Genomic DNA, 27,696 nt, shown 5'->3' with positions numbered 1-27,696 from the left:
ACTAACTTTTAATTTTATGAACAGTTGATCAAATCTAATGGTAAAAATTTATACTAGTATTGATGCTGTAATTTTTATAACAGCATCATAGAGTGACCAGAAATTAGATGAGAATGTATTAAAATATTATAAATTTTAATATAATAGATAAAAGGTGTAGTCTCTAATATATTACAAATTTGTTTATTTATTTTTTAGTGAGGATGTTCTTCTCTAACTATATTAAAATTAGTGATAAATTAACAGATAAAAAATATATAAGTTTCAATACATTATAAAATAAAATATACTACATTAAAATATGTATTTTTTATTTTTAAAATTATCCTTAATTTTAATATAGTCAGAGATCTTTGAATGAAATCTATATATAGTTATTCTTTAGAGAGTAAGCCAACAACTGAGAAAGATTATATACATACATACATACATTCATTAAAATAAAAAAAAATATATCTCTTGACCACTTGATATTTCATATTTTATAAAAAATACACCAAAACTTTTTTTTTCCTACTTTCCACCTGAAGTTTACAAATTAGCTAGCTTTATGAGTTTATATAGATAATTTTGTAGTCATTATTAGCCCAATAGTTATAACATGAAATCTGCTTTTTGACATTTAGTTAGGATTATGTTCATGAAAGAAATAGTCATTTTACTTATATTCAATTAAATCCTCTAACCGTGTAAAAAAGAGACAAAAATAATACACTTCGTAAATTTCAGGAGAATATCTATTAAAAAATTAATATATGTTTGATAAAATGTAAAAATAACAAGTGGTCAGTAAATTTTACCTTTAAAATAATTAAATGTATCATTGTTGTTAAGCATATAGTAACAAACCAAAAAAAAAAAGTTGATTTTTTTAAAATAAAAAAATGTGATTAATATAAATGGAGAGAGAATATATTTCATTTCCTCTGCTCTAATATTATAATTACAAAATGTCACTATTAATAATTATTTGTCATGACTTTTTTTTTTAATTTGGTTTTAATCTCGATAGCACAAAAAGAAAATTATTTTTTCTCGACAGTACAAGTCAATTAGCTAAGCTAACAACAATGACGTTCTCCATGGGGGAGAAGAAATACATAAGAAAATAATTATTTTTAAGAGATGTTATTTTTATTCATTATTCAAAGTAAAATTCTGTTCTTTCTGTAAGTTCGATTATACACATCGTTCTCTACCAATTGCCTCTTAAATGGACCCAAGTCTTCTCAAGACATTGATATGGTCCAACAAGAGTGTAAACTAAGCCAGCCGTGTTTGGAAAAAAATTGTCAGGGCAGATCCTTTTTCATCCGCGTCAGGTGACAGCACAAAAAGAAATTATAATTAAAAAAAAAAGTCGAAAGAGATTAAAAATAAAAATGCCATTAAAAGGGTCAGCCAGCTGTTCCAAAGATGAGCTGTTTTGCGGCAAACAAAGTTACCGATGGACTTCACGTTAACAACATATACAGACCTGCAAGAACGAACAAGAACAATAGCACATCATGTATATGAAGTGGAAAAACGACGTTAAAACTAGACCAATATAACGTAGGATAAAAATGAGCGCATTATGCATTATTAGATAACAGCATATCAATTATATTACACATCAATAAGTGCACAATAATTTGATGCCTAAGTTCACAATAATTTGAATGCCTAGAGATAAGTCTTTGCGAGACTTTGGTAGAAACTCCAACCCTTCAAATACCTCTTCAGTTAAAAGTTGTCAAAATCTTCTCACACGGAGCTGTAAATGATATGAATGCAAATTGCTTTGCTCTAAAGGTCTCCACTCTCCAGTTAGATGTTTTCAGATTATTAGAAATCATGAACATTCACCTCAATTGTGTATGAAAAATGCAAAAGGGAGTTATAAAACATGTACCTTTAAGATTGTATTTCTTTCATTCATAGCATGAAATCAGGCATTGAGATGTAGCGACAAGTATTGTTTTTTGCAGTAAAATTTTCAGCTTTGAAGACCGAGTGCATCTGCAATTGAGTTTCTAGCTTCATTGCACAGTTCTCCTGCATCATGTCCTTGAATAGGCTTATGAATAACAACTTTAATGGTTCCTTCATTCAACATACCCTCCATTCCTGAAGGCATGATTTTGCCAGTTCCCACTAGAGTTATGGGTACCACCGGGACTCCAGTTTTTGCTGCAACACTGAATGCACCTTTCTGCATATCACCAGCAAGATAAATAAATGAATTCATAGAACCATAATATAATTCTAATATTGACCCCAAAGTCTTCAATAATATCATAGTCTCTTTTTCAGTATAAAGTGCCAACACGACCTTGCCAGCTCACCTTGAAAGCGCCTAATTTTCCGTCTTTACTCCGTGTTCCTTCCGGAAAGAAACATACGGAGGCCCCCTTCTTGATAAGTTCCATGCATCTCTTAAGACATTCCTATACCAGAAAACCAATAAAAATTTCAAATCCAAGGGGGTGAAGGGCAGAAACCTGAGCCTGTCGGAGGAAACAAATGAACGAACTAAGTGATAAAACACAGTTTGGAAGTTTGCCTGCTACCCTAAACAAAATAAATAACCACAAATGCTTCAATTAGAATAGGAAGGAGGAAAAGAAAAGAAATACCAATTGGCTTCGGCTATCCATGCGTTTCAAAGGAATGACACCCATCATTGACATTGCCCACCCAATGACAGGAAAGAGAAATATTCCCGTCTTGCTGATGAACTTGAAGCTTTTCCCAAGAGTGAGAAGAGTGTATATGTCTAGAAAACTCTGATGGTTGGAAACATAAACAGCAGGAGTATCTGAAGAAGGCAGATTCTCCAGCCCCTCAATCTCAAGTTTAAGAAATGGAGAAACAGTCAATGTTGCCCAAAGTTTGGCAATAAAATGATGAAATTTTCTTCGGTATCGGTCCAGCAAAAGCACAAAGGGATGACCCACAAGCATCAGCACAATCAGAAAAATGGCAACTACAGCAGTAACAGCATAAAAGCATATTCCTCTAACTTTGGACCCCAGTTTAAGTTCTGCACTTTAAAACTTTGGTGAGAAATAATTAGGCAGACAGCTGAAACTTGATAAAAGCAGGAAGGAGGAGGCAAGAGAGGAAATGACATAAAATGGTTCGCAGTGAAACCTGATAATGGGTAGGCAGCATCCGGAGTCCCAGTTCCAGCAAGTTGAGATCTCACAACTACATTTCTGGAAAATTTAATATCATAGCACCGTCTATTAAGCTTTAGATCAAAATTAGGCCATGAGAAACCAACACGCTTCCTTGTGATGCACTGAAAGCCATTTTGTGCAGCTGCAAAAGAAAGAAGAAAGCATAAAGATTAGAAAGATCTAGTTTATCAGGCACGTCTGGTAACAGCAAGAATATCCCAACCACACCTGTAATTCACTCTTACATAGTTACATATCAGATTTCACAAAGGAAAACTGCCAAACCATCAAAAGCAACAACAAATGCAAGTGTGTTATGAAATTGGTAATCCTTTTATGTTGAACTTACCACAATACAGCTGCTAACATTTAAAAGACTTTGAGAATACAGTAATTTCAACCAACCATTATCAGACATAGTTACCAACGTGAGAACAAAAGCAGAAGATGTTACAGTTAACCTTTCAATTAATAGAAGGTAAATTCTTCAAAATATTCTTAACCCAAAATGTCATGAAAGTACGTATTAAATGAACTCTGAAATTTTTCATAAGTTGGGTGTGCCACAAATAACATCGGGCAAATATAAGAAAATTGAAATGCCAGATTTTAGCGTCAGTGAGTAAATGAAGTAAAAATACAAGCTAAAAATGTTACTTACAACTATATGGATTTCTCAAAACTGCCTGATTATATGCGGAACACCCAAGCCCTTTATAAGGGCACAACTGCAAGAAGTGAAAAAAGTAACCTTAGGAGATTCTCAAATCCTATAATCTCCAGTCAACACTGGCATCAACCACACAGGAGGGGCAGAAAGCCAAAACAACTAATAGGGAATCATTTGAAACATTTACAAATAACTCGTGTACAATAAATAAATTACTTTTGATTATTGTGCTTTTTTCCATTTTTCATCTTTTCTTCTTATCGCAATGAATGAATATAACAATTCATATGATTTAGTTTTAATTGAATGGCATATAGCAATTTAATTTAATCTATGCTCTTGCAAGCTAAACACCCAATCAACTACTGAATTTTACAGCACAAAAGATTTAACCGGATCATCCAAACACTTGCAGCATATCTCTCTAAATAACATCCACAAAGCTTACAAGCTGTTTCGTCAAACAAATATAGTTATGAGTAATGCTTAAAAAGTTGATCCCAACTGATTTGACACATAGGCGGTGCTCTTACAGTTCACCATATGACAGTGAGATAATAAAATAACGATGCCACGTCAATTGGAATACAAGCTTCTGGAAGCACAGTATTATTGTTTTATTAATCCACGAAAGTCTTCTTTTGTCAAGAATTTATGTTTGGATACCCAGAAAAGCATAAATTCTTTCTCTCTCACACTGTCACTCATACCTACCAGAAACAGAGAAAATAAGAGGAATCTAAATTTACCCGCGACAAAGAAGAATGCGTAGAAGACTTTCTAGAACCTGGAGAAAATTGATAAGCAGAGAAAATAAGAAATTAGATCACTAAAAAAAATGTGTAAAATGAGTGATGCGTTCTTTCACGTATAAAGAGAGCGGGAGAGCTTACGGAGATGAAGTAAACTCAAGGAAGGATAAGCAGCAGCGACTTCCATGGAAGAAGCAACGAAAGTGCGTTTAGTGCCCTTATCTTTCTGCCTTTTTTTTTTTTTTTCCCAATTATATTCTTTTTAAAGAGATTGTAAAAATCCAGACTTTTGATTGGGAACAGAATGTGCGTCTTAATCTTTTTCGTCTTTCTGCTTTCGTGAAACTTTATGGGATGGGGTGGGCCTAAGAAAACCTGGGCCTTTAGTCCCGGTTGCCACGTTGATAAGAAAAATCATTTTTAAAATGAAATAATTAGATAATATTTAGTTTCGAAAAGTCTGTAGACCTGGCTGGTCCAACACCTCCTAGTCCTACCTACTATGGAATGGCTGCCATGCATAGAAATTATCAGTCAGCTCTAGCAGTCTAGCAGACAAGTAGCATACAAGATAATGATACAGGTTTCAAGTTTAATTTTTCTACTTACAAGTCTTTAATATCTTCGGTTCTGAATAAAACAAGAAATCGATGCAAGATATAGTTACAAGTTCATTGCATTTCATTTCAATAAACCCCACTACAACTTTATATTTTGTTTTAAACAAACAATAATATGTGTACAAAGCAACTCAAACCACCATTTCAGCTTCTCGAATACTTGTAGGGATCCCAACATCTAATCTCATGGTTGGCTTGTATTGCTCTGGCACTGCTGCCCCAGCCTGAACACATATTTCTACCACGGCAGGGGCTTGTCCGTAAAAGCTTTTGAACTCCCGTCTTAACGGAGGCCCGTTCACATCAGGAACATGCCAGACATATCTCGGCGGTATCAAGTCATCGAGAACTGCTGCTTGCCAACCATGTTGGCCATTACGTTGTTGGTGCTTAAAGGCGCCGCAGTTCTGCGCCTTGTGTCCAGATGGACCCACATGCACCTCTGGGCAATATCCACAAACCCTCACTGGGTACATCATCATTAGCCTCCTAGCTCCTCCCCGCATCTTTTCCCATACTTGAAGTGTTTCTTCCGCAAGCAAAACTGTTTCTTCTTCATTGGATGGGGCTACTATTTCAGAATCCGGTATTTCAGTTAAAATCGGTTTTAATGGAACAGGTGGATCAGGTTCTGGCAGATCGCTTTCATCAGCATCAATAAATTCTTTTCTACCTATGCGGATGATTGGCTTTCGTCTCCTTTTCGTGGGAAATTCAGGAATTTCCACACCAGCTTGGATGCAAAGCTCAGTCACAGCCGGAATTCGAGGAATAGAAAATCTCTCATCATGACGAATACGCTTTCCTAGGCGGTCAAAAAGATGGTATGCTTCAACTTGCAAAAGTATATCTTCAAGGGCTGCATTTGTCCACTCATGAAGACCCTTGCGAAAGGCAGAATCAGGGCCTTTGCATGACTTGAAACGATGTCCAACAGGTCCCACGTGAATTTCATTACAAAATCTGCAGAACAGCAAATGCATTATTAGGCAGGGTCATACATCATATTCACTATAATAGTCTGAATGATCAAAATACTTCTACAAAAGTACATTAAAGTGCGGCCTGCAACAGTTCGTAATGTCCAACATTCTTTACTAGATTGCTTACAGGAGGAACTATTAACCATAGACATGTTCAAGAATCTCCACCGAAGTAGAAGATAGAGTTCTAACATCACAAATGATCTAAATCATCTGTATCAAATGTTCACCACATATGAATCAGTTAGATCTTCTGATACACCATTTACTTCTTATGACACCACAGCCAATGAGGAAAAACAAATGTGAAAATTGTACAAGATCATTTTTTGGCATGGCCATAAACCGGCCATAAATTCTATGCCATCCACTTATACAAGGGCATAAAATGTGATTACACACAACAGTAATTTAACTAATATTTATTATTTCTGAACTAACACTTATTGAAATATAAAAGATGAAATTAGTGACAAAGATGTGGAAACTTACACGCAAGCATGCACAGGCACCACTTTCCAGAGCTTCTTGAGATTGTTAATCAATGTAATTCTCGCATTTAACACATCATAGGCCACTGGTATAAGGTTTTTAACCAGCAACCCTCTTTTTGGAGGTGGGACTGGTCTTCTGGGTTGGCCACTCCGATTTTTGGCCCTTGCTCTAGCAGCTCGCCTCAGCTCCACTATAGGAATTGGAAATGGCTTCTTTTCTCTCTTTGAGTACTGCCGAGGTAAATCTGCATTTTGCGGATAATCCTGTCTAGCAGCCAAAGCATATGGATGCTGCAACTTTTTCGATGGAACTCTAGACTTTAATTGAAGTTTATATTTTCCGCTACTAAGCTGCAGAAATATTAACTCAGAAACTTTACAGAAACTTCATGAGGTTACAATTATTCAGTAAACCATCAAAAATTGATAGTTATCAAAATTTGTAGCAGCATTAATGTCAGGTTTTATAGGGCCACAGAATAAAGTTGGCCTATGATACAACAGATGACATGCTAGCTCAATAACCTTATCTCTTATTCCACAACACAAGGGAACCCATTACCTCTTATTCTACAACACAAGGCAACCCACATGAAAGTTTCTTTTGCAATGTGAATGGATCATCTCTCCAATTGATTAGAAACTAGGCAAGGCCAAATGGAACTAAACTATCCAGCAAAATTTGAATACTTTATCGACGAATTTCAGAATCAGACATCAATCTCACTGAGACTAAGGACCAGTTTGAAACTGTCATGCTTTAGCTTAATTTTAAAGGCATAACAAATTAACAACTTGCACATGACTACTATTGATTCCATTCCACAGCAGCTCCGAATTAAAAGCCACAACATCTCAATTTAATCATAACATGCACAATCAATTCTAGCTAATTCTTCAAATATGACAAATTGAAATAATAGCCACTGAGTTAAAACATACCAATTCTTAGACAAAAGTACAAATAAAAAGCGCAGATAAACAAATTTCAGTAACATTAAAAAAGGTCAAATTTAAGTTTCATATAGAGAAAAAAAGACAAACAGGAAAAGAAGCACTATGAACTTCAAAATGTGCATACCTTCAAAGAATGAAGAGAGCTAAGACCTGAGTGAAGGTTAAGTCGTGAATTCCGTGTAAAAATGGAGGTTCCCGCTTTGGGTTGAGGGAAAACTGTTACTTTGCCACAAGATAATAAATCCATTTACCAAAATGGGACTTCTTTTAGCAGACCCAGAACAAAATTTTGCCTGAAAAATTTTGTTTTTAAAAAGTTGCTACACTTTTAATAATAATAAACGATGTGAAATTTTGGGTAATAGACATACTCATAGAGAAGTGAACAGAAAGAAAGAGCTTACAAGTGTCAAAATGAAGAGAAATATTGCGGTGATATCTGAGCATTTATGTCCATTGAATTATTAGGAGGAAAACAGGGAAAGGAAGAAGATTTTAGATTTCGTATTTTGTGCTCATGATTTTCCATGTAAATTAGTGGGCTTCTACAAGGCCTGAAAGAGTATCAAATTTGAGATTGGGGCGAATTAGGGGCCCAACTGAGGCCCAAATCAGAAACACCCGGTGTAGTTAAAGTGCGACCATCCATAACTAGAACAGACTGTAATAAGTTAATAACACAATATGTAGTTGTGTATCCAAAAAAGAGGGAAAAAGCAGAATATGTGATTAATTAAATTTAATGTCGAGTTATTAAGAAATAGGCAGCAACTATATTGGACAAGTGCGCACTTTAAAATGCGGGATAACTTCCATAATTAAGCAAGAGAAACTGATAAATAACTTCAATTGGATTTCTACAAATTTTTGTCCTCTTTTTAAGGCATTTATTCTCTTTAATTTCTACGATACCCTATCACGAATATGATCAAGACTTATTAATTTTTGTATTTGACAATTTTTTTTTTTTAAAAAAAAAAACACACACTAGTTACTGTCTTACTGATGCATATTGATTCCAAAGGAAATAAGACTTCTCTTTTAATTTCTTTTCTTCTTCTATATCTCACGTGCAAGAATCTCATCTAATAATTTCTCCTTACCTGCGAAAATACTCTAAACATCATCTATAAATCCTTAACCCCTCTCTATCCCCTATAAAATCCCCTTTTAATCGCCGTGAACACTTTCCAAAACCAACCCCACCTAAGCATACCTACCATTTCAACAACTACAATTATTACTTTTCATAGAATTATATATTGGGTTAATTATCCCTGAATGGCATATGTTTTGACAAATTAAAAAAAAAAAAGATTTATTTTTGAAAATAATTAAATGGGTGATATTCAATTAACTTTTACTGTTAAGTTTAATAGAAATAGTAAATTAGTTATAAAATAACATTTCTACCCCTATAATTTTACAAAAAGACCTTTCTATCCCTACAATTTATATAAAGTAGCATCTATGTTCCTACAAATTAATTACAAAATGATGTTTCTGCCCTACTAACTTATTTTTAATTTTTTGAACAGAAAAATATTAAAAAAAAAACCTAAGGCTTATTAACAAGGCATTTTTATCCTTAAAAAAAAAAAAAAGGTATTTTTTGGTCAAATCAATTTTTTTAAAAAAAAAATTTATTGCATCAAACTAATTTATGAACTTAAAGAAGCAGATCTCTTATGAATTATTCCAATTTTGGTACAACAATTTGAATTAATTTTCAACCCGCTATTTAAATTGCTTAACATGTAAGTACTTTAATCACCAAACTTCCTCTTCAAGCAAAAATAAATCATGAAAAGGCAAGTAATCAGAAGAAGATTTATCATCACAATACCTAATATATATGAGCTTAAGAATTTAAGTAAAGATCCTCAAAACGTCGTAACGTAATCTAAAAGTATCTCAAAGCAAAAATTATCTTCAAAACACAGTTTTGATCTCACAAATCTCAAGAGATCTTATTTTTATCTTAAAACAAAGCAAACCCAGCTAGGAGAGTTATTACACCCTTAAACCCTAACTTGAATTCATCGCCAGCAGCACTGTTCTGATTAGGAGCCGGCGCCGGAGCAGATGCCGGAGCATTGAAAGACTTGAATTTGTTAGACATGACCACCACAAAAAGTTTCTCTCCCTTCTCACAATTACCGTCGGCGCCGCTGATGAAGTAATGTGGCCCTGATCGGCTCAGTTCGATCTTTGTGTTCCCATCTTTGTATTCTTTGATTGGTTTTGATTTGTTGCAGCTGTTATAATCATCTCTTGTCACTTGTAGCACTGAATCAGTCTTGCCATCAAACTTAAACACTAACATTAAAAAAAAAAAAAATTAGTGTACGATGATAAAAGGTGAGGGAAAATTTATGAATCTTTATGCAAACAAATGCATGAAATGGAAAATCTCAAATTGGGATTGTGAGTACAACTGATTTATCATCTGTACATCCAAAAAATTAACCAAGACATGAGGGTTCTAATACGATACTTTGAGACCATGACTCTGGTGCCATGTTAATGAACTGAAACAAGATTTAAAAAAAGAAGAAGAGATATTATTAGAAATATGATATTAGTAAAGTGATGGAAAATTAGAGTTTATATATAGCAAACTAAGTGAGATAAATATAAGATTAACAAAGTATAAGAATTTGAAGAGAAATTACTGAGAGAATCGCCAATTCTGAACCGGGTTTTCTCTGCCCAAAGATTGAGAAAGTCAGGAGATGGAGGAATTGACCATGAATTTTCTTTGCCTCCCACAAGAATTTCCTTGGCTTCAGAGGTAAATAAGAAACACGTGAGGGCTAAAATGCTGATAAAAAACCTGGAAGAAGCCATTGCTTAGACAGTAATGATGATGGAGAAAGGAGAAGAAGAACAATGCAAGTAACGAGAGTGGCCTAGGGTTGTGCCCTTTATAGTTGCTGGGTTTAGGTTTAGACTAAGGTTTGGGACACTTGGCAAACAATCATTTGTAAAGATGATTTTGTGATGAGGTTCGGATTGCTCGAAGCAGTTCATGTATGACACTTGGCCGAACCCATTTACTTTCTGATTGGGTTTGAAGTGTGAAATATAATTAAACAACGTAAATCTTCTTGTTTCATGTGAAGAACTATTTACAATTCTTGATTGAATGACTTAATTGTCGTCTGTCTTATTAGGTTCTCAGGGTAAGAATTGTTTTAATTTAGGGCTAGTTTGGGAATAATCGAGGTAGATTATGAGCGTTGCAAAGATAAGGATATGGTTTTTCATGCCTAAAGATGGAACGTGACAGCAAAATTAGAGCTGGCTTGGCAAAAATAAAAGAAAGAGAGTGAATGAAGTTAATCTAAATGTCAATGGACGTTTTTGATGATTAATTTGATACTTCAATATTTTGTCCATTAGTGTGTCTCTTAGGAATGGGTCTTAATAATTGTTCTTAATCTTGTTTGGTATGGCCAATTGATCATTGATTTAAATCAATATGGCGTTATATTGGACAAAGGAATAAATATTGGACAAGTGTCGAATTTACATCACATGTCATGTTTATCAAATTCACATTAATTTTTTTTTAATTTCTTTTATTTGAAGTTCTATTTTAAAGTTGGCACCATTAGCTTCGCGGTTATGTGCTTTGTGATTGGCCAAATTTCTTTTCGCTTATAACTGAGAATTATTAAATAGGCGTTTTAACCATAATTAAGCACGTAATTAAGTGTTGATGCATGATCTCTCTTTCGTATATTTCAGTAAAATAATATTTCAATTTTGATAGATCAAGTATTTGAGTTCAATCATCTTAAGAATTTCCAACAAATCATCAATAATTAATCGAGAATATTATTTATCCTAAAAATAAAATAAAAACCATTAGCCAGCCCGCCACTAATTAGCTTACTTCTATAATCCTTTCGATTTGCCATATGTTTTTAAAGAACTTAATTGCGCTACGTATGCATTTATGATAATGTAATCTTTGAAATTTAATTACTTTTGTATTTTTGTCTAATAATTATCATCAAATTACAAGATTTTGTTTTATTTAGGAGAAACAGATATTATGAGCGAATTTTAATTCATAAACCTCCTTTCTCTTAGATTAATTATGCACGCAAGAGGAACCCGACCTTGTCCCATATTCACATTCTTTCTCTTTGTTACACTTTTTTCTTTCATCATCTATTTATAGATCTCTCTTTCTATATCTTCATCATCTTTATGCTTCGTTCTTTCCTTTTTCTCTTTTACCTTCTATATTTGTATATATGCACACAACCATGTATCTATCTCCCTCCTATCAACAACTAAACTTTCATACCAAGAAATTCAAATTAATTTCCATTTATCATGCCATCTTCACACGCAATATTACTTCTTTCACTCATTACCTTACCTTTCACAAGCACCCGTATTTTCACTTCAACAACCGCCGCACCCGCCGCCGGGAAACCTAAACGCTTAGTCACCAAGCTTCTTCACCGGGACTCTCTCTTATACAACCCTAATGACACCGTTGACGCACAAGCTCAACGCACTCTAAACATGTCAATGGCTCGTTTCATTTATTTGTCCCAAAAATCATCTCAGAAAGCTCATGACACTCGAGCTCATCTTCATCCTGGAATCTCTACTGTTCCTGTATTTTACGTGAACTTCTCCATCGGTCAGCCACCCGTTCCGCAGCTCGCCGTCTTGGACACCGGCAGTAGCCTCATATGGGTTAAATGCCAGCCCTGTGAACAATGTGGTGCAACAACTTTTGATCCTTCTAAATCACTCACGTACGCCACTTTGCCTTGCGACTCCAGTTACTGCACAAATGATTGCGGCGGATATCCTGATGAATGCTGGTACAATATTCGATACACAAACGGTCCTGATTCACAAGGAACCATTGGCAGTGAGCAATTCAACTTTGAGACATCAGACGAAGGCAAGACATTTTTATATGATGTAGGATTTGGGTGTAGCCATAACAATGCACATTTTAGCGATGAACAATTTACAGGAGTATTTGGACTTGGCCCAGCAACTTCCAGCACACACTCACTTGTAGAAAAAGTTGGCTCTAAATTTTCATATTGCATTGGTAACTTAAATTATTTTGAGTATGCATATAACATGTTAATATTAGGCGAAGGAGCAATACTTGAAGGTGATTCAACCCCAATGTCTGTCATTGATGGATCTTATTATGTTACACTTGAAGGAATAAGTCTTGGGGAGAAAATGCTTGATATTGATCCAAATTTATTCAAGAAAAATGATACTTGGTCTGATGCTGGAGTTTTCATCGATTCTGGTACTACACTAACTTGGCTAGTCCCAAGCGCGTATCAAACACTACGCAAAGAGGTCGAAGATCTGTTTCAAGGGCTATTGCCAAGTTACCCAATGGATCCGGCGTGGCATTTGTGCTATTCCGGGAACATTAATCGAGATCTTCAAGGTTTTCCGGCGATGGCATTTCATTTTGCTGGCGGGGCTGATTTGGTTCTTGATGCTGAAAGTGTATTTTACCAGGAGTCTTCCTCTGTGTTTTGCTTGGCTGTTGGTCCAAGTGATATTAATGGTGAAAGGTTTAAAGATTTGTCTATTATAGGGATGATAGCTCAACAGAATTATAATGTAGCTTATGACCTTGTAAGCAAACAATTGTATTTCCAAAGAATTGACTGCGAGCTTCTTGCTGATGATTGATACACACACACGCACCCACAAACACGCCATAGCCCTTTAAAAATGTCTTTCAAGGAAATATTTTGATTAATTAAAGTCGACCCTCTAAAGCAAGTATTGCTCCTTTACCTAAAATTAACATTGTGTGTGTTATTGTGTCATTATTTGTGTGTGTGTGTGTGTTTGTGTGATCAAGACGCACGAAAATTTTGCAATATTCAAAATATTGTGTCTTCGCATAAGCATAGTTGATTGAATACCTCATCATCAAATGCGCGTAATCTTTTTGTTTCGTTGAAGGAAATCATTTTACAATTCTTGACTGAATGACTAAAATATGCTTTGATTTATTATATTTTTCTTTTTGGGTAATAATTGTTTTTAATATGTGTTACTGGGGGAATCAAGATAGAGGAAGAGCGCTACATGATAGAATTATTGGGTGAGATTTTTTGAATTCACAAATATAGTACTCTTTGACAAATTTCTTAATTGCTTGATTTTTGAGTCTCTTATTTATTTATTGAATCCACCTAAAATTATTACTTTTATCCTAAATTTTATTTTAGAGTTGATACAATTCTGTACTGGCTTCATGACGAGGTGCCTATTAATTCCAACCATACAAAATCTGATTGATATATTTTCTTATTGATTTATTAAGATTTACTAAAATAGGAATTTTAACTAAATAAGCGAGAAACGATTTCTTTTATATATTTCAATAAAATGTTATTTGAAGTTGAAGGCATCCAGTAAATTACTTATAATTTACCGTAAATCAACCAATTAATTTGCCAAATTATTTCTGACCATCTTATAACATGCGCATCTATGATATCGTAACATTAAAATTTTACTTGATATATATATTTGGTCTAATAATCATCAAGCACAGGATTCCTTTGTTGAGAAGAATATATATTAACTTCCATTATCTGTGATATAATAACCACAAGAGGAACCTAATCTTCTCCCTTATTCACAATCTTTCTCTTCACTCCCACAGGGTCAGTTTAAAAAATATCCATCTATCTTCATAATCTTTATGCTTCACCCTCTCTCTTATATCTTTTATTGCCTTCTATCTATGTATTTAAACACAAACATGCCCTATCAACAGGCTAAAATTTCATGCCACGAAGTTCATAAAAATTTCCTTTTGCAGAATTCAACAAAAAGGGGGAAGAAAAAGATTAAAAAGAAAGAAATCCTCTTTTTAGCTGCCGTGCCAGGTTCACATGCTGTGTTACTTCTTTCCCTCGTACTCTTACCCTTCGCAAACACCAATTTCACTTCAAGCGCTGCGCCGAAACCAAAACGCTTAGTCACCAAGCTTCTTCACCGAGAATCTCTCTTATACAACCCTAATCTCGCCATTGAAGCACAAATATTGAATGCGTTATAAAAACGTCAGTGGCTTGTTCCATTCATTTGTCCCAAAAATCATCTCAAAGCACTCATGACACTCGAGCCCATCTTCATCCCGGAATCTCTACTATTCCTATATTTTAAGTAAACTTCCCCATCGGTCAGCCACCTGTTCACAGCTCGCCGTGTTGGACACCGGAAGTAGCCTCATATGGTTAAATGTCAGCCTTGTGAACAATGTCGTGCAACAACTTTTGGTCCTTCTAAATCACTCACATACGCCACTTTGCCTTGCGACTCCAGTTACTGCACAAATGATTGCAGTGCATTTTCTGATGAATGCTCGTACAAAATTCGATACACACGGGGTCGTGACTCACAAGGAACCATTGGCTGTGATTTGGACTTGGCCTACCAACTTCCAGCACACCATCACTTGTAGATGGCTCAAAATTTTCATATTGCATTGGTAGATTAAATTATTTTGAGTATGAATATAACATGTTAGTATTAGGTGAAGGAGCAATACCTGAAGATGATTCAACTCCAATCAATGTCATGGATGGATCTTATTATGTTACCCTTGAAGGAATTGGCCTTGGGGAGAAAATGCTTGATATTGATCCAAATTTTTTCAAGAAAAACGATACCAGGTCTGACGACGGAGTTTTTGTCAATTCTGGCGCTACACTAACTTGGCTAGTCCCAAGCGAGTATCAAACACTTCGTAAAGAGATAGAACAACTCCCTGAAGGGAGGACTGTTGTCGAGATACCCAATGGGGCCGGCGTGGCATCTCTTCTTCTCCGGGGACATCAATCGAGATCTTCAAGGTTTTCCAGCGACGGCATTTCCTTTAGCTGGTGGGGCTGATTTGGCATTTCCTTTTGCTTCTCCGGGGACATTTGCTTATACAGGTTTCTTCCTCGGTTCTGCTTGGCTGTTGGTCCAAGTGATTTTTACTGGTAAAAGTCATAATGATTTGTCTATCATAGGCATTATAGCTCAGCAGAACCAAATAATGTAGCCCATGACCTAGTAAACAAACAATTGTATTTCCACATAATTGACTCCGAGCTTCTTGATGATTGACATATAGAAATGCTTTCAAGACACTAAATTTTGATTAATGACACATGCACGCAAGGCATCAAGAGAAGGCACAAATACAGTACAAAACATTTAACATAAAATTACAACCGCAAGGGACTGATTTCCCCTCCAACAAAAGTAACAGGGTCATGGCAACACATAGTTCAAGAACAACATAGCACATAACTGGGTTGAGACATCACTTATTTCAGAAGGGTTTTAACAATTGACTTGACATTCAGTTTCTTCAAATCTGTATACGATTGTCCGCATCCAACGAACATCACAGGAGCTCCCGACACATAGACCATTGATAATGCTGCTCCAACCTGCAGCATGAACTACAATTATATGCAAGCGAAAACAACTCACAGATACTCAAAACCAATCGAACAAGCCAACAGTTTGGCCTAAGTGTTGGTTTGTGTGTTCTTGTGTACACATGCATGGATGTGAATAGGCAGAGTTAATTGCCTACCTTATCATCAATTGTATCGAATTTAGTGAGCAATATCCCATCAATCAATTGTGGATTAGGAGAAGACGACAGGTCAGCTAATTTCTGCAAGAAGAAAAATGGATGATCGTGATCATAAAATATTTGGAGATTTTAGAACAATAACGTTAACAGATAGGCACAGTAAAAGCAACATATAAAATCCTGAATACGAAACCAACCTGATTGAACTTAGACAGTTGATCAACAGCATCATTCCCCACTAGAGCCTCTCCGACAAACAGGACAAGGTCTGGATTGTTGAGGTAGATAAGCTTTGACAGTGCCCTCATCAGCGGCTCATTATCCTAATAATATTAATATAGATATATTAACAGAAGAGGAGTAAGAAATGTGCACGCAAACCATAGGTTTCAAATCAATATCCAACTTAGATATCACTAAAGCAAATCCCAATAACACCAGTATAAGTGGGTCTTTTTATTGCTTGCTCACTTTGCTTCTTTTCGTTTCAAACAATCAAAGCTCCACATACCTCGAAAAGTGATAATATTCACAAAATGCTCACAGACAGTATGCAAATATATATGCAATAAAAACAGATAATATTCGATGATTACTTGCATCCGACCAGCTGTATCAACAAGAACAACATCAGAGCCATTGCGTGTGGCCTCCTGGATAGCTTCCTTTGCAACAATTGCAGGATCTTTTTCATAGCCCTTTTCAAATATAGGGACCTGGCAAGCACCATTAGAAACAAGTGATTATGTATGTTTTCAAGGGTAAACTTCAATTCCAATGACAATCTTCAATTTATCCAGAAGTTTGAAAACTTCAATTTACCCCCATTTTCATTTAGAAGATGATGACAAATGGGGGGTGCATTGATGACCTTTTTTTTTTTAATTTCTTCTTAATAGTAAATAGGTATAAATTGACGTTGTCGCACTTTTGGGGGGGTAAATTGAAGATTGTCATTCTAAGAATGTGGTATATTGAAGTTTACCCTATTTTCAAACCAATGAAGACGCTAATAACCATGAAAGAATAACTAATGTCATAGTCATACCTGGAGCCTGCGTGCGTGAGTTCGCAACTGTTCGACAGCGCCAGAGCGGAATGTATCACATGCAGCCATCATAACACTGACCTTGTGCTGAAGAAGCCAGTAAGCTACCTGCATAGACAAGTTTGAAATTAGCAAGCTTGATCAGAAAATATGCCCTAAATTACCCAAAATCTATCAAGATGATCAGCTTAACCTTAGCTAGGTTGGTAGATTTCCCAACTCCATTAACACCAACGAAAACAACTACATATGGCTTCCGTTGTTCCTTGGCAGCGTGAACATCTCTTAATATATCAATGGAACGCCTAGGAGTTAAAATGCGAACAAGAGCCTCTTCCATTGCAGCCTGCAGTGGTAATTTTAGTATGATATTGCTCATTTGCTCTTATAAAATAAAATATAAAAAACAAAAAAAACAAAACAAAAACAAAAACAAAAAGCAAGAAGACAAATCGGAGAATTCAAATATTAGAGGAAACTAAAAATCAAATACCTGCACAATTGAAGAAATCCTTGTAAATGAGGCCAGCTTTTTGCCTTCAAGACTTGCTGCAACTGATTCACAAAGTTTCTCAGCTATCTCCTCAGCCTAAAATGTCAGTGCTCAAGTCCATTAACAACTTCTTAAGAATGATCAGAATAGCAAATGAAAGAAAAACTAATAAACATCAGAGGAAAAAGGTAAAAGATTCAGATACATACAACATTCTTGGTCATGAGCCTATCCTTGAGAGCTTTCAGAGCGGGTTCAAGGTCTGCCTTATCCAAGTTTGCCTTTCCAGCAATACTGGGTTAAAAATAAAGACAATTTAATAAATAGAACATATTTTTAACAAACAGATTTATTAAGAGATTAATCAACCAAATTGAGTCATCAAGGAAAAATACCTCTGGAACATAGATGAAAACCAGCCCGTCTTCTTAGCATCAGGCTTGTTGTGCTTACCCACTTCTTCATCTTCTTCGGATTCACTATCACTGCTGAAAACCTCTTCCTTGTCCATCATACTTTCACCATGATCTGCTGCCTCAACCTCGATATTACTGCCATTTCCACCTGCAGGATCCGTGAAGTCCAATTTGGACTCTGGAGGCGAATCGTCCCAAACTCTGTTCTTCTTTGTTATCTTTTTCTTTGGGTCTGGATTTGAACCCTTGCTAACAACAGTATCAGTTTTCTTACCACCTTTATTTCTTAACTTCTGTAACTTACTTACATCAAAAGCCCCAATATTAGAACTAGTATTTTCTTTACCGTTAGCAACACCTGTTACCCTAGATTCTTCAATCTCAACATTGCCGACATTGGAGTGTCCATTCTCCAATTTACGGCCTCTCATATTATCACTATCCCCGTCATCATTTGCCGAGCCACCTCCACTCCTGTTACTTCCCCTTTCAAATCCACCCTTTTGCAGCTGTCCTCCCTGCTTCTTAAGGTTATTCATAGGCTTAGTAACTTGCTTTGATTTCTTTAACTCCTCCGCCCTAGCTTCTGCCTCCTTCCTAAGTTGTCTAAACATTTCATCAAAATCTGAATAGTCAGTTCGTTTTGGATCATAAATCTCTGAAAAGGATTGCTTCATCATGGCCAGCAGATCATCCACATAGAGCAGATGGAGTATACGCTGATACACGGCAACAAACACCAGGCCGAGCTCATTATGAAAGGTCCATTTGAGAGTGTATGCTGCACCTGCAGAATCGTAATTGAACGATGCTAAACCAGATCGTTCCTCCAAAAGACATGACCGAATCAACGTGTCAATCGGCGATCCTTTCAGAGCATTGCCTAGCTCCTTACATGTCCAGAGGATTAACCCTCCTCTAGTAAAGATCAGTAACTGCTCTAACATTATGGAGTTTCACAAAATACCTGCAAAGAGAAGGTGGGGAAAAAACAAAAAGAAAAGAAAAGGACATCAAATTTAACACCAAAGCCATAATCAATTGCAGCAAAAATATAAAATTTCACACCAAAAGCACAACCAGATGCCGCAACAACCAAAGCTTCAATACCTAATCAGATACAGCAAAAATATGAAACCTAAACAACAAATAACCAATCAGATGCAGCAAAAATCAGGCTCTAACACCAAAACTACCATTTGACAGGTCTAGGTTAGAAGAAACTTACAAATTCCTACGATTTCAATATTGAATTGAAAAATATATATATATATCTACAAACTGAAATTTTAAAAGTTCGCCTATAAAAAAACCAAAAAAATAATAAAATCCCAGCACAGTCGATCAACAAATCAGATTTGACAATTTTTTGATTCGATTCTAACGATCGTTCCCCCGATTAAACATTTAATTACATGTCTCTAACCAAAAGCAATCAAAACAAAATCTTGAAATTAAAGATCATTAGATTTACATACCTTTTCGAGGAATTAAAAGACAAAAGGACATTAAAAGGAATAAGGAGTTTGGATTCGTCAGACTCGAGGAGTCAGTTAATTACCTGTCTGCTTTATTCTACCAAAAAAATGAAAAATTAAAAAAAAAATCAAAGGAGAAATTGGAGAGTCAGTGAGAGAAATTAAAAGGGAAAGTTGAAAATAATGTGCTATTTATAATATTAGGATTTTCATTTTTATTTTTTTTTTGTTTGGACGGTGAATAGTAACTAGTAAAGCCCACGCCGCCATCGGGCAGCTATGCTTCCGACAACATTCCTTTGCAAATTGATATTTATATATTTTGGAGAAAAAGGACATCTATATTCTCAAAATACGAAAAAATAATTATATATGTTATTAAATTTTTAAAAAATAGTTAATAGAATTTTTTTAATCATAATAATATTTAAATATAATAGTTAAAAATTAACTTTAAATTTTTTAACCAATAAAAACTTAATATAAAATATAATCTATATAGTGGACTAATAATATTAAATTATTTTTAACATTTAAAATAATATTAAAATTTAAAGCTATTACATTTATTTAAATAATATACTCGTATTTATTATACAGATTTTAAATAAATCTTTAGGTTAAATAAATTCTAAAATTAATAAAATATCTCCTTATTAACAATATTAAAATTATTTTTTGCATAATATTCAAAATAATTTTTATTTTTATTTATTTTAAAATTATGTTTCTATTTATTATTAAATATTACTTTAATATAATAAAATAGGTCTAATAGATTGTAAAATATTAAAATATTTTTTAAATATTAAAATTATTTTAAATATATATATTATTACATTTATGTTAATATCATTTTCTATTTAATATAAAATTTTGAGGCCAACTTTTAGGTTTATAGAGTCAGGGGACATTATAGTCAATAAAAGTCTTGGGTTCCTTTATTGAAAGCTTAGGATGCATTTGGTAATTTTTTCATATCGTGTTTTTGATTTTGTTTATAGAACAAGAATGATTAGTTTTTGATAAAAATAAAAATATATTTCACAGTTTACTTTTAGATTGATGTCTAAAAATGAGAATTGTAAAAATACGTTTAGTAGCTTATCTAGAAAAATAAAAATAATAAAAGTTTATTTGATACTTATTTTAAATATATATATATATATATATATATATATATATATATATAAACAATTACATTATAAAATTATATGTACCTAATTTTAATACATTTTTAAATTAAAATTTAGTCAAATTTTAAGAAAAATATCATCTATTTACTTTGTAAATTTCCTAAGTTTTTAAAGAAATTAATTTTATATTTAATGATTTATGATAATTTTAAAACTTATTTATTGATTGTACATTTATTTATATTAATTATGTTAAATTTATTTTTTATTAATAATACAGTTATACATATGAAATAGTGTCTAACCCATAACTTTAAACGCATGCATAGTATTTTTTCTATCTTGACCGTAACTTTTTTTTTTTTACAGTAACTTTTAAAAACAAGTAGATAGTCATTTTTTCATAAGTAGCTTATAAATTAAGTTGTTATACTTTTTTAAAGTTCATATTATAATCTTAATATTTTAAAAAAATAATTATGTCTTGTTTTCCCATACACTATAATATACTTATGTCTTATTTTCCTATACACCATAATATTAGACCATTAGATATTATATTACCACCACAATTAAATTACTGCGACAACTACTATATATTCTCTCTAGTATCAAAGTTTTGATCTAGTAAGTTCATATTTTTTTTATATCTTACTTTTATTTTCTATTATAAGATAAAAATAGGTTTGTATATAATTATGTAAATTTTTTTGAACTTTTAACAATTTCACATGAAAATTAATCATAACTTATGAAATTAATGTCATAACCATGGTTTTTAATATCCAATATATTTATATTTTTTTCTATAGTTATGGTGTTTATTGCATCAAATTTAATATGAATATAATGCAAATTACTTTTTTATTTTATCTTAAGTATGTACAAGTATGAATTTTTATCATATTATATATAATAAATTTATTGAGTTCTTTTTTTCACTTTATATATTTTTACGTATTTTAAAAAGAAAAATGCATGTTTAAATATCATTAAATATACTAAACAAAATAAAAGGTAATTTAAACTTATGTCTATTTTGTCTTATATAATGAGGGTCCAGCTACCTTGCATCATGGGTTTGGTACCCCTATCATTTGTCTTATAGCCAATGACCCTTTAGATTGTGAAGAAAGATATTTAACGGCTGAGATTTAATATTTAGAAAATGGATAACAGGCTGAAGATGCTTTTTTGATCCTCAGATATTTATGAATCACCAACAAGTGCAGTCTTAGCATCGTCAAAATCCAAACTTTCTTTTGCCTTTGAGTGCTTATCCTCTGCACCAGGAACACCATCACCACCACAGCCACTTGCTTCAGCCACAACCAAAGCGCCACAACTCATCAGGAAGTTTAGACTTTTCCTCTCCTTACATCCCTAAACTACCATTCTCTGATCCACGCCATGAGTTCTTATTCAGAAACCATCAACAACAAATGGGTTTTTCTTCAAAATGTGCATTTTCTTCCTCAGTATCTTCAACAAAAAAATTTGATGGAAGCAGCAAAACAAAAGGTTTTAGGTCCGGAAGTGAAGAGATTTCTCGGCAACAACGTGCTTTACTCGACCAGCTCTAGAAGGTTGCAGAGTTGGTGGGAGCTGGGTAGGCATGAAGAAGCATAAATGGGCATAAGATGTTAGGCTTGGTTGTAAAATAGAGAATGGCATGAAGACGTAGAAAATGAGAATATATTATGTTTGGCAATACATAACCTGATCATTTGCAAATATTTAAGACATAATTATGAGAAATTTGTATCAATCTTAGTCCAACCAATACTAGCACCCTTGCAAAAAGTTGTTTGCAACCATTAGCTGCATATCTCGGTTTGTTATTTGTTTAAATGGGTAAGCTGTCAAAAAACTTAAAAACTTCTAATCGATTACATGTGCTCTTTTCCAATCAGTTGTTTTCCACCAGGTGACCGGCTCCTAACCGGTTTCTCAGGTTGCTCAAATTCTCTATGTGTATCTTTTGTAGCTGTTAGATAAAATCCAACGCTGACATTGGTAAATGACAAACGAGTGGGGTACCAAACCCATGATGTAAAGTAGTTTTGGCCATATAATGAATAATACATTTGTAATAAAATTTACCAAACGCATATAAACTGTTTTTCAAACTCACAGCAATCACAACACCATAGATTATTAAACACCAATCCGCTTTTTCAATCAATTGCTTGTTGTATTCACACAGTAAAAATAGCTTATTTAATTAGAAACCACAATTAGGAGTGGCAAAAAAGTCCGGGCCTAAAGCCCGGCTCACTCTGGGTGGGCCTGTATATGGGCCCAAAAATTGTAAAACCCACATATGTTGGGCATGGACAAGGGCTTAGCAAAAAAGGCTGGACTTGGCCTAGGCTTTTTAAATTTATGAATAAAAAATAAATTCAATTTAAATAAAAAAGAAAAAAACTCAAAATATTAAATTAGTTTAATTTTTATATTAATAATTGTTATTTTATTAGGTTGTATTACTAATATTTTATGTATTGGACTATTATTCTATTATATATTAGATGATTATCTTTAATTTAAATTTTTTTTCTTAATTTAAAAAATATTTTATAATTAATTTCAACGGCCCAAGCCCGACCCTCCGATTTTGGACAAACTTTTGAAGGATCTGAACTTTATTTGGATGATGTGTGCTTGGGCCTGGGCTTCGAAAAGCCCGGCCCAAGCCCACAATTTGCCATCCCTAACCACAATCCTAAACTAGGCAATCTTAAGGTCAAGGTCAACTTATTTAATTAATTAAACCTGTTTAATTAATTAATCTTCGTTTATTCACAAGACTGGAATCATATATTGCAACTTTTTATATTCACAACAATTTGAAGACTTCCGATCCTTCACATAATTGTCATTGTCCCAAATAATAAAATTCTTTTTCATGCTTGTATTTTATCATTCACAATTTTTGTAACTATTAGTTTTAGGCTGCAATTTTCCTCTTCATCCACTAAATTTACAATTTCAATCCACCATCTTGACTTAATAATTCTCAGTTCTTTGTTCAATCAATATATATTACATGGTTATAAAATGAAAATATTGGAGGAAACTAAAAATTTTTCCTTTGTTTTTGAATTCAATATTCAATAACACTTGGTTTACGAACAGAGTGTTTCAATGTAAAACTAGTTCTTTCGTAAAGACGGCATATAAAACTAGTTCTTCTGTAAAGATTTGTCAAGAAGATTCGATTTTGCTTTGGTAAGAAATGGTTCACACAAAAGAGCAAGGCTGCCATGTTGTCATAATTTTTCAAATCTCTTAATATTTTAAAATACAGCCAAATCCTGTGGTTGTTTTGATGTTGGAAATATAAATACCTTTAATTATTTAATTAATTTAATAATTGTTTAGTTATAATTAATTGAAAAATTAAACGCAAAATTATTTGAAAAAGTAAGGGAATTGTCATAATTTTCTAATTAGTTCTGAAAATTTTTCTAGAATTAATTAAAAAATTGAATACAAAATAAACATACATATACTATTTTTTTGGAAAATAATAAGACGAGGGTATTTGAAACAATAAAAATAATGTATGTGTGTGCATGTTCGCGCATTTAATTTTTATCAAATTCTAAAAAAATTCAGAATTAATTAAAAAATTATGACAATTCCATTGCCTTCTTGGATAACTCTAAATTTAGTTTTCAATTAAATATGATTAAAAATCTTCAATTAATTAAATAATTAAGTGTATTTATATGGTTAATATCTAACAACCATGGAAGACAAACTAATAAGATCAGCAAAAAATTTGACACCCATGGAGATATGAATGTGTTTCAAAACATCAAGGGAGTAAGATTAACTGGATAACATGGAGGTTTTATTATTTTTCTCCAGTGCCATTTGTCCTTTTTTTTTTCTTTTTTTTTTAGTTAAGGGAATTTTATTATGTAATAATATTTTGAGTTTACCTATTTTAGTATACAAGATCAAAACACTAGTTTTATTATCTTTTTTTTTTTTTGAAACGTTTTATTATCTAAACTTTCATTAATAAAATTTTAAACTTTTCAAAAACTAATGTTTCTCTATCTAAAAGAGTAAAAACGGTTATGGTTGGTCAATAACTATATATCTATATATGGGTATTTTCAAATTAATAAAATTATATTAGTGCATTTATGATATTAGATAGCCTTTTAGGAGTAAAGACAAAATAGCTTCTAAAGAGCCCAAAATCTCTTTTCCAAAATTAATGAAACACGACGAAAAAACTTTGATAAGGGCTTTTAGAATTAAAAAAAAAAAAAATCACTAATGGCATTTCCAAAAGCCACACCAAGCACTCACGAATTCAAATTAATTACAATAATCAAACACCAACATTTCCAAGCCAAAACAGCAATGGAAGCTGAGCAATGGCAACCAAAAGCAAGAGATGATGCCTCTTGCTTGAATGCTTCTCACAGATTCTCACCTCAGCAACTAAAATCCTCTTCAGGATTTTCACAAACAACGTTCCCATGCAAAAGCTTTTCCACACACTAACGACATAATAACAATAGCCGCAAGTAATAACTTTAGCCACTAGGGCAATTGAAACCGCGACAAAGGTGTATCCGCTGTAGGCAACGACGTCGAGTAACAGTATCTCTCCATCGCCTAACATGTGCAACGTCGCCTCCATGAGTAGGACTTGGAATAACCAGCAAAGTAATCCGTTTGTAAATTGTACACCCAAAGCCTCAGGGCTAAATCTGAAAGAGGTAACATAGACGTTCAAGAATATTCAAATTTAGGTGAAACTATATATTCTGTAATGTTTAGTTAGCTGCTTTGAACCGTTTGACAAAATTTTTACACCAAGTAATGCATATATGAGTCCTCTAGGGCAGGGTTCCATATTTTATAATACGGATTTAAGGTTAATTAAAATTTACATTAGTGTCTAATAGCAATTAAATATTAAACTACAGTTATATGGTATTCATTGGCCTCAATATTGTATTTTAGAACGTGTAAAAAGTCTGTGAAATTCTGTTTAGTCTAGCAATACATAGAATGTCGAAAAATAAAATATATGAATATATATAAGAACTTACTTTCCATTTATACCGAGGAAGAAACCAGCGAGAACAACAAAAGTACCAAATGCCATCAATGGAATGTACAGATTGGGAGCATTTATATCATCAATTGGCGGTTTGTAACAAAACTTCCCTTTAACTGTCTCAGTTGCTCTCATCCAATGCCCCTGCAAAAGTTTCAAAGAATCAATCAGTGCAGATGATAGCTAAGCCCATAGAAATAGTAGAATGATCAATTAGAAATTGGTAATCACCTACCCTGTGTCAAAATGGAAACAGAATCACTTTCAGCTTATTTTGCACATACTGATCGTTCACTTGAAAATAATATCGTGGGTTGGAGAAATATCTGCCAATCTGTAGAACCTTTTCAAAACCATTAGAACATTCTTGGAAGTTGGAAAAGCACTTAATTCATTAGAAGCTGAAACTTTATGTGCAATTGTGACATACGTTGCTATCTATGCACAAAAGCTGAGCCTGATCCCAGGAGCTTGTCGCCATAAGCACTTAATTCACTTTTGATAAGATCCGATCCAGCTCCGTAAAGTGCTTCACCGAATTGTTTTTTATATTGTTCGGTTGATGTTTGCTGGAAAATTTGTGCATGGGTTCCTCCACTCTGATACATTGCTGAAAGTAAATTATCATCACAAAGGTCGGCGCAAGAGTCCTTTATACAGAATAAAAAGACCAAGAGTCCTCATTTTCATTTCTCAAAACTGGTTTTCAAAAGCAAGAAACAATTATTCGTGCTGTGTATTATCAATGTCGCTATATCCAATTGGTCATTCACAGATTCATTTGAGCGAACATTTGCATGATTGTCTAATTTTATGCAAACAAGTAATCGTAGAGTTGCGAGGCCCCATGGTCCATCCAGTTAATGTCATCACACTCTTTGAGGCGATTTGAGATTTATTGTTGGGTCATAATCTGTCGCCGGCATTGCAGAATTGATGATCCCCATCACGAATTCCCATTTCCCAACAACAGATATATTGAATTTTTGCGAAGAAACGTATACATAATATGTGAAGCAGAGCTTCAAATATGAAAGGTTTATGTATAATCAAAGTTAAAGGTTTAACACTAGAATATGAATGCTGAATTCTTTTTACTTTGGAAATGTTGATACACTTGATCCAAAATCAAAATCGTTTAAATGTGAAAGATGGGCCTGGGTTCGCTTTCACATGGTCAGTCCATGAAATTTGCTTATAGGGCAGGACCATATTAGCCCAACAGATCTATCGTTGTTTCAACATAAGCGTGCAATTTGGATTTCGGTATTTTCTACAAAATTTGGTGAGAGAATATGTCTCGGCAATGGCCAATGAGCATTACAATGGGAGTAGAGAACTTCGACCCCCACCAAATGTAAATATTTTTGTTATCAAACACTTTTTACATTGTCATATGTACTGCCAAGTACACCAATTTTTTTTGTTTTTAACAAAAGCAAAATGTAGAAAACAGAAGGCATGGCACCGAACAGAAAAATTAAAAAGACCCATGTAAGCCAGATTCAATGTTTTAATTAATTGCTTGCCACAATGCCGAAAAAAACACCTCCGTGGGTGGGATCTGTTTACAAAGTGATAGCAACAAATTCTAGCCAGTGAAAGAAACGTCAATCAAGTCTGTCTCAAAACCCTAACTGCAGCGGCCAAAAGTCATTGTTCAAACACATCCGGCACAGCCATAGCATTGGAATTTTCCTGAGAGGTCTATTCAACCAAATACAGTATTACAGTACCACTTTTGTTTGTTTTAAAAAGCTGTCAAATCCT

At 33.7% G+C, this 27,696-nt stretch overlaps 5 protein-coding genes and 1 pseudogene across 7 annotated transcripts; 1 reads left to right on the top strand and 5 right to left on the bottom strand.

The window, feature by feature from the left end:
* Nucleotides 1-1,133: 1,133 nt before the first annotated feature.
* LOC18053825 (1-acyl-sn-glycerol-3-phosphate acyltransferase 1, chloroplastic) lies at nt 1,134-4,893 on the bottom strand. Its single transcript, XM_006453544.2, has 8 exons — nt 4,728-4,893; nt 4,584-4,621; nt 3,826-3,892; nt 3,136-3,306; nt 2,619-3,025; nt 2,328-2,429; nt 1,895-2,194; nt 1,134-1,477 (listed from the first exon to the last, which is right to left on the bottom strand). Exons 1-7 carry the CDS (start codon nt 4,771-4,773, stop codon nt 1,979-1,981), a joined length of 1,047 nt encoding a protein of 348 aa, XP_006453607.1. The 5' UTR covers nt 4,774-4,893; the 3' UTR covers nt 1,134-1,477; nt 1,895-1,978.
* Nucleotides 4,894-5,170: 277 nt separating this feature from the next.
* On the bottom strand, nt 5,171-8,125 carry LOC18053824 (APO protein 2, chloroplastic). Of its 2 annotated transcripts, XM_006453540.2 has the most exons (4): nt 8,045-8,125; nt 7,765-7,933; nt 6,682-7,034; nt 5,171-6,169 (listed from the first exon to the last, which is right to left on the bottom strand). In XM_006453540.2, the coding sequence occupies exons 2-4, from the start codon at nt 7,885-7,887 to the stop codon at nt 5,338-5,340; spliced, it is 1,308 nt and encodes a 435-aa protein (XP_006453603.1). In that variant the 5' UTR covers nt 7,888-7,933; nt 8,045-8,125; the 3' UTR covers nt 5,171-5,337. The 2 variants fall into 2 exon arrangements, with proteins under 2 accessions (XP_006453603.1, XP_006453604.1); XM_006453541.2 differs by having other exon boundaries at nt 7,765-8,125.
* A 1,409-nt stretch (nt 8,126-9,534) lies between these two features.
* On the bottom strand, nt 9,535-10,591 carry LOC18053823 (early nodulin-like protein 3). Its single transcript, XM_006453539.2, has 2 exons — nt 10,316-10,591; nt 9,535-9,959 (listed from the first exon to the last, which is right to left on the bottom strand). Exons 1-2 carry the CDS (start codon nt 10,488-10,490, stop codon nt 9,622-9,624), a joined length of 513 nt encoding a protein of 170 aa, XP_006453602.1. The 5' UTR covers nt 10,491-10,591; the 3' UTR covers nt 9,535-9,621.
* A 1,299-nt stretch (nt 10,592-11,890) lies between these two features.
* On the top strand, nt 11,891-13,421 carry LOC18053821 (aspartic proteinase CDR1). Its single transcript, XM_006453538.2, has one exon. The coding sequence runs from the start codon at nt 11,991-11,993 to the stop codon at nt 13,341-13,343; it is 1,353 nt and encodes a 450-aa protein (XP_006453601.1). The 5' UTR covers nt 11,891-11,990; the 3' UTR covers nt 13,344-13,421.
* A 2,360-nt stretch (nt 13,422-15,781) lies between these two features.
* LOC18053820 (signal recognition particle receptor subunit alpha) lies at nt 15,782-20,009 on the bottom strand. 2 transcript variants are annotated; one of them, XM_006453536.2, is made up of 10 exons: nt 19,702-20,009; nt 18,203-19,190; nt 18,017-18,101; nt 17,808-17,903; nt 17,508-17,660; nt 17,315-17,422; nt 16,863-16,982; nt 16,464-16,589; nt 16,264-16,347; nt 15,782-16,114 (listed from the first exon to the last, which is right to left on the bottom strand). In XM_006453536.2, the coding sequence occupies exons 2-10, from the start codon at nt 19,168-19,170 to the stop codon at nt 15,989-15,991; spliced, it is 1,866 nt and encodes a 621-aa protein (XP_006453599.1). In that variant the 5' UTR covers nt 19,171-19,190; nt 19,702-20,009; the 3' UTR covers nt 15,782-15,988. The 2 variants fall into 2 exon arrangements, with proteins under 2 accessions (XP_006453599.1, XP_024048207.1); XM_024192439.1 differs by having other exon boundaries at nt 15,989-16,114; nt 19,785-19,865.
* Nucleotides 20,010-25,188: 5,179 nt separating this feature from the next.
* On the bottom strand, nt 25,189-26,534 carry LOC18053819 (annotated as a pseudogene).
* Nucleotides 26,535-27,696: the final 1,162 nt, after the last annotated feature.

The sequence above is a fragment of the Citrus clementina genome, unplaced genomic scaffold (assembly GCF_000493195.1).
Source record: "Citrus clementina cultivar Clemenules unplaced genomic scaffold, Citrus_clementina_v1.0 scaffold_1, whole genome shotgun sequence".
Classification (NCBI taxonomy): domain Eukaryota; kingdom Viridiplantae; phylum Streptophyta; class Magnoliopsida; order Sapindales; family Rutaceae; genus Citrus; species Citrus x clementina.
Note: the sequence above shows the minus strand (reverse complement) of the source record. Positions and strands in the feature narration are given on the sequence as shown.

Excerpts from the sequence above, each read along its gene's own strand:
- LOC18053821 (XM_006453538.2), top strand. The coding sequence starts at position 11,991 with ATGCCATCTTCACACGCAATATTACTTCTTTCACTCATTACCTTACCT.
- LOC18053825 (XM_006453544.2), bottom strand. The coding sequence starts at position 4,773 with ATGGAAGTCGCTGCTGCTTATCCTTCCTTGAGTTTACTTCATCTCC. Across the intron at positions 3,307-3,825 it reads TTTGAGAAATCCATATAGTT|CTGCACAAAATGGCTTTCAG; the intron begins GTAAGTAACATT and ends TTTCTTTTGCAG. Across the intron at positions 2,195-2,327 it reads GAAAATTAGGCGCTTTCAAG|AAAGGTGCATTCAGTGTTGC; the intron begins GTGAGCTGGCAA and ends GGTGATATGCAG.
- LOC18053820 (XM_006453536.2), bottom strand. The coding sequence starts at position 19,170 with ATGTTAGAGCAGTTACTGATCTTTACTAGAGGAGGGTTAATCCTCTGG. Across the intron at positions 17,904-18,016 it reads GGCTCATGACCAAGAATGTT|GCTGAGGAGATAGCTGAGAA; the intron begins GTATGTATCTGA and ends CTGACATTTTAG. Across the intron at positions 17,423-17,507 it reads AATCTACCAACCTAGCTAAG|GTAGCTTACTGGCTTCTTCA; the intron begins GTTAAGCTGATC and ends TTGTCTATGCAG.
- LOC18053824 (XM_006453541.2), bottom strand. The coding sequence starts at position 7,887 with ATGGATTTATTATCTTGTGGCAAAGTAACAGTTTTCCCTCAACCCAAA. Across the intron at positions 7,035-7,764 it reads GCTCTCTTCATTCTTTGAAG|CTTAGTAGCGGAAAATATAA; the intron begins GTATGCACATTT and ends ATATTTCTGCAG. Across the intron at positions 6,170-6,681 it reads GTGCCTGTGCATGCTTGCGT|ATTTTGTAATGAAATTCACG; the intron begins GTAAGTTTCCAC and ends GCTGTTCTGCAG.
- LOC18053823 (XM_006453539.2), bottom strand. The coding sequence starts at position 10,490 with ATGGCTTCTTCCAGGTTTTTTATCAGCATTTTAGCCCTCACGTGTTTC. Across the intron at positions 9,960-10,315 it reads CAGAATTGGCGATTCTCTCA|TGTTTAAGTTTGATGGCAAG; the intron begins GTAATTTCTCTT and ends TTTTAATGTTAG.